Source organism: Limulus polyphemus, unplaced genomic scaffold, assembly GCF_000517525.1.
Source record: "Limulus polyphemus unplaced genomic scaffold, Limulus_polyphemus-2.1.2 Scaffold1535, whole genome shotgun sequence".
Taxonomy (NCBI): Eukaryota; Metazoa; Arthropoda; class Merostomata; order Xiphosura; family Limulidae; genus Limulus; species Limulus polyphemus.
Genome location: NW_013667145.1, coordinates 117,144 through 123,167, shown reverse-complemented (window position 1 = coordinate 123,167; position 6,024 = coordinate 117,144). Strand labels below are relative to the sequence as shown.

General features: G+C 31.6%; 1 protein-coding gene across 1 annotated transcript in view; it reads left to right on the top strand.

Annotated features, from left to right (window-relative positions):
• Nucleotides 1-5,400, top strand: part of LOC106463985 (putative fatty acyl-CoA reductase CG5065) — a 25,973-nt gene extending 20,573 nt beyond the window's left edge. The window contains exons 5-8 of the mRNA XM_022391638.1: nucleotides 1,043-1,149; nucleotides 1,815-1,992; nucleotides 2,605-2,649; nucleotides 5,189-5,400. Of these exons, the coding sequence (XP_022247346.1) occupies nucleotides 1,043-1,149; nucleotides 1,815-1,992; nucleotides 2,605-2,649; nucleotides 5,189-5,323 (465 nt within the window). The 3' untranslated portion in view covers nucleotides 5,324-5,400. The remainder of the gene's footprint in view (nucleotides 1-1,042; nucleotides 1,150-1,814; nucleotides 1,993-2,604; nucleotides 2,650-5,188) is intronic.
• The last annotated feature ends 624 nt before the right edge of the window (nucleotides 5,401-6,024 follow it).

The following is a 6,024-nucleotide window of genomic DNA, read 5'->3' as shown; positions in this document are numbered from 1 at the left end:
TCTTACACTGCTAAATTAGGGACGGCTAGCGCAGATAGCCCTCGTGTAGCTTTGCGTGAAATTCAAAAAACAAACAAACCGACGTGGACAGAATAAACGACATAAATGAATGTTTATTTGAGTCCTCGTTCTGCTATTTAAACTTTCATTAATAATTCTCTCACTAGAAAACACTGTGGTGATTTGGTATTTAAGTTTAGTTAACCTGTGACTGCTAATGCTCTGCTATTATGCTAACAATGGGTTTACCAAATGCCCTGTTATTATAATCTCACTCACTGTTTTTATCAAATGCTCTGCTAGTATGTTCACAGACAACCCACTGGTTTTGCAAAATGCCCTGTCAGTAAATTAACAATAATCCGTTTGTTTTACTAAATTCCCTGTTAGTAAGCTAACAATGACTAACTGTTTTTTACTAAATACCATGTAAGTAAATTAACAATAATCCGTTTGTTTTACTAAATTCCCTGCTATTAAGCTAACAATGACTAACTGTTTTTTACTAAATACCATGTAAGTAAATTAACAATAATCCGTTTGTTTTACTAAAAGGCCTGTAAGTAAGCTAACAATGACTAACTGTTTTTTACTAAATACCATGTCAGTAAATTAACAATAATCCGTTTGTTTTACTAAATTCCCCGTTAGTAAGCTAACAATGACAAAAACTAACAAAGCACAGTATATTTCGGACAGATATCGATAACCATTTTAAAGTATAATGATTGAAAGATATAGACGTGCGTAACAAAATCATTTTACTATCAATAATACTGTGTACACATTAACTCCACGGCTACTATATAAAACTCATATGTTTTTTACCATTTCTGTTACATTAACATTTATTTCCATAAGTGTTCACTTTTAATGAACAGTAAAAATAAAAAGTAAATGAAAAAAAAATACATAAGTTATCTGTCGACAGTAATACAACTTGAATATGTGTTATTTTTTCCCGGTTATTTTTATTTTCTGTTTTGTTCGCTTATTACCTAAATTCAGTTGTTCTTCTTTACTTAGTTTTTTTTTTGTCTAGGCCTTAATCCACGTGTCTACAGCATATAGCAACTGTAATCGCCAAGATATAGGCGAAGTTGTGTATACAGAAACGGTTTCTCCCACAAGTATCATACATGCCACGCAGTAAGTGATTCCTTGTAGTATACAAACAGCTACTATTTTCTGTCAGTTAGTTTATTTATATATATCTATTGTCAAAAAGTCCGATAGGATCAAGATTCACATAAAGACTGATAGCAAGAAAACTACCAGGAAGTCATACAGATAGATAATGTAAATGACCTTGTAAGAAATCCTTTAATATTTTTCTGTTCTTTTTTCTATGTATACATATCACCTTTAGTCTAAAACAAAAGAAAAACTAATTTGTTAAAAAAAACATATGATTTAGTCCTCATAGCACAGCGTCAGTGGAAACTTGGATGTAGAAGTACCATAATATAAAGAAACTGTATTTGTATATTCCACATGCTACTGTCTGTATATTTAGTATATAGTGCTCACTCACATCAACAAATGTTTGCTTACTAGCTTCAATATTTACTTTAAATAAGTCTTAATAGCTTAAATATTTAATCTAAATAGTATTGATAACTTAAACATTTACGTTAAATAAATCTTAATAGCTTAAATGTTTACTTTAGATAGCTTTAATAATTTAAACGATTAATTTTAAAAAGTCTTAACAGCTTAAATGTTTACTTTAAATAAGTCTTAATAGCTTAAATATTAACTTTTGATAAGTCGTAACAGCTTAAATATTTAATTTAAGTACTACATAATTTCAGATGGATGTCGGACAGCTTACTTGACGCTATCACTCCTCATCTAATTAAGGGAAGACCATGTAACTATCATTACACTAAGGCTTTGGCTGAAAACTTGCTATTAACAGAGGGAGTAGGCCTACCAATAGCCATAATACGTCCTTCGATCATCACAGCATCATGGAAAGAACCCATTCCAGTATGTAGAGATTTGTTCTTTTCTCTTATCGCCAGTAAAGGTCTATTTAATATTTCGTGAGAACTTTGTTAACGCTTTACATTTAACACCCACTTTATCTATCTATCTATCGATAATAGAGGCTAATATAGAAAGTTTAATCACAATTGAAGGACTGCACCGTCTGCACATGTTTCGAGAAAATAAGTTAAAGTGTGTTTGTTAGAACTGCTTGAAAATATCAATGATGTCCCTCTATATGTCTTATGCAATGTAACTATTTTTCAGTGGAATAAATTATGCTTAAGGAATTGGTTGAGCTATTGTATATCTTTATATAATTACTATTATTTTTCATCTGACCCAAAGCATGAACAGAACCACAATCTTCAAGGATGACATCACGGTATTACATATGTATAACTTGTAAAACTTTTCTATTGTTAAAACGGCTTGTTACTAAGTGGTGGATACCCCAGTGCCAACAGGTCTGTACGTAATTACTTATATTACCCAGATATTTTATTTTTATTCATAAAATGACATATTCTATGCGGTGGACGTGCACTTTTGAACTGTGTGATAGTGTTGTTTACTGTTTTAAGATAACAAGCCCCGTGTCTCTACTTTTAGGGTTGGGTGGACAACCTGAATGGAACTTCAGGATTTATTGTTGCGGTAAGTTTTCAACAACAACAACAACAAAAAAAAAGATAAGATAGATTAAGGTATATATTATTAACACACGATAAGTTAGATTTAGGTATATATTGTTAACATCCAATAAGTTAAATTAAGGTATATATTATTAACACATGATAAGTTAGAATAAGGTGTAATTGTTAACACATGATAAGTTAGCTTAAGGTATATATTATTAACACATGATAACTTAGATTAAGGTGCAATTGTTAACACATGATAACTTAGATTAAGGTATAATTTTTAACAAACGATAAGTTAGATTAAGGTATATATTTTTAAAAAAGTAAGTTAGATTAAGATATATTTTGTTAACACGTGATAACTTATATTAAGGTATATATTTTTAACACACAATAAGCTAGATTAAGGTATATATTTTTAACAAAATAAGTTATATTAAGATATATTTTGTTAACACGCGATAACTTATATTAAGGTATATACTGTTAACATGTGATAACTTAGATTAAGGTATATACTGTTAACATATGATAACTTATATTAAGGTATATATTGTTAACACACGATAAGATAGACTAATGTATATATTTTGTTAACGCACGATAAGATAGACTAAAGTATATATTTTGTTAACGCACGATAAGATAGATTAAGGTAGAAATCGTTAACACAGTAAATTAGATTAAGGTATATATTGTTAACACAGTAAGTTAGATTAAGGTATATATTGTTAACACAGTAAGTTAGATTAAGGTATATATTGTTAACACAGTAAGTTAGATTAAGGTATATATTGTAAATACTTTCTGATATACATTTAAAATCAAAAAGTTTTGTTCCATTTCTTAAAAGAAATTCCGAAAGCATGCTGTTTCATCTTTAAAAGTTTCTATTTCAAGTTATGAGTGAGCCCGAAAAACTAACTTTTCAAAATGCTAGTTATGAATTTTAAATATACTGTTACTCCGTGCTTGAATCTTCCATGTATCCGTCCCTTAATCCATTCATGTAAATGTTATTTGCTTTAACTATATCCTTTTGAACCTTGAATCTGTTTGTTTGGAATTAAGCACAAAGCTACACAATGGGCTATCTGTGCTCTGCCCACCACGGGTATCGAAACCCGGTTTCTAGTGTATAAGTCCGCAGACATACCGCTGTGCCACTGGGGGGCTTCAACCTGAGAACTATCATTTCTGAATTTATACTCTATCCGTACATCTCAAATGTGAATTCATTACTTCTCATTTCTGAATCAATACTGTATCCTTACTCTTTATTTCTGAATCAATACTGTATCCTTACTCTTCATTTCTGAATCAATAGTGTATCCTTACTCTTCATTTCTGAATCAATAGTGTATCCTTACTCTTCATTTCTGAATCAATACTGTATCCTTACTCTTCATTTCTGAATCAATACTGTATCCTTACTCTTCATTTCTGAATCAATACCGTATCCTTACTCTTCATTTCTGAATCAATACTGTATCCTTACTCTTCATTTCTGAATCAAGCCTCTATTCCTTACTCCTGAGTCTGTACCCTATCTCTTACTTCTAATTTTTGCATTTAGCTCCTATCCCTTACTCCTCCTTTCTGATTTGTTTGTTTTGAATTTTGCGCAAAGCTACACGAGGGCTATCTGCGCTAGCCGTCCCTAATTTAGCAGTGAAAGGCTAGAGGGAAGGCAGCTAGTCATCACCACCCACCGCCAACGCTTAGGCTACTCTTTTACCAACGAATAGTGGGATTAACCGTCACATTATAACGCCCTCACGGCTGAAAGGGCGAGCATGTTTGGTGGGATGGGGCCTCCTTTCTGAATCTAGCACCTATTCATACTCCTTTTGAAACCTTTGCTGCAGTTATCGATTTCTCTATCATATCGAAACAATCACACCTTAAATAAGTACTTCTAGGTTTTTCTCGAATCAAGAAATGCACTGAAATACAGATATTTGATGATACTACCCACATTTTATTTACATGTAGTGAAATAATACAATATGAAACCATAAACAAAGGTTTTCTCGCTGCAACTATTATAAGCGAAGTACAAATTATAAAAATTAGAATTATTGGTATTTTCCAAGCAAGGTAAAAAATTAAGCTATCTTTTGTTTCGATATTAATATTTTTACAGTCAATTTCCACTTGCTTATGAATTAATAACGCTAGAGGGCGATATCATTATCTTTTTATAAGTAGTAACAAACCAATCTAATAAACTTTCTTCCCAGTTTGCTGTTGTTGGAATACAAGTTGTGTAATACCTTATCATATTAGTGTTTCTTTAGTAGAGAAAAGTTCAACTATACTCCTGATTAATGGACCTAATTTACATATGCCCAACATCTTAATTTTAGCGTTATAAGCTCTTAAAGTTGCCGCTGAGCCATCGAAGAGGAGCATGTGACTGTTTGCGCCAGAACATTAATGTTGTGCAGAAAACTAGGCTTCAGATTATTATTTAAATAATCACTAATCTGTTATGATACCATGGATCGTCTTATTTTAAAATTTATTTCATAGAGACGTTTCATTTGCAGACTGGCAAAGGAATCCTGCGGACGATGGTGGTACATCGTAGTGTAAGTGCTGACGTCATTCCGGTGGATATAGTGGTCAACTTAATGATACCTGCAGCATGGCAACTAGGAGTACAAAGGCCAGTAACAAACTGATAACAATCATAACAAAATATATACCCAGATGTATCATATATTTACGGTTTTGTGTTATTTGATGACGATTTAGCCTGTTCCCCGTTCTGAGAAATTTATCTAGCTAAAATATTTAAGGATTTTATAGATTAAATACGTCTTACTTAGTACGTTTTTTTTTAACTATGCACTTACTATGTGTGAATATTTGTGGTATACATGTAACAATATGATGTCATGTAAAAATAGCATATCATCCACCTAATTCACCCATATTCCTATAGACTTGCCTTAAGCCTTGTTCACATCACTATTTATTCCAGGTAGTCTCAGGCGAAACTAAATTAACTAACAAGTAAGTTAATTAACACCACAATATCAGGGGGGTCTAAAGGGGATGAATAATGTAAAAAGTTATCTCCTCCTTTAAAAGAAAAAAAAATGCAATTATTTAATCTAAAATATATATGCATAGCATTCTGACATATGTATATGACTTTGCAATAGCATATAACTTATTTTTAATAGTTACCTTATTTGAAATCCAACGTACATTTCTGTAAAAGTCCTTATCATATTTAACCTTTCTTTTTTCAGTAGAAATTCGCTGATACATTTCAGGCCGCGATTATGTATGTGTCTGTGACTCACATGACATATACTGCATTTCTACGCAGCCTATTTCTCAAATAGGAATTTTCTGGTGAGATCAGATTCATGCA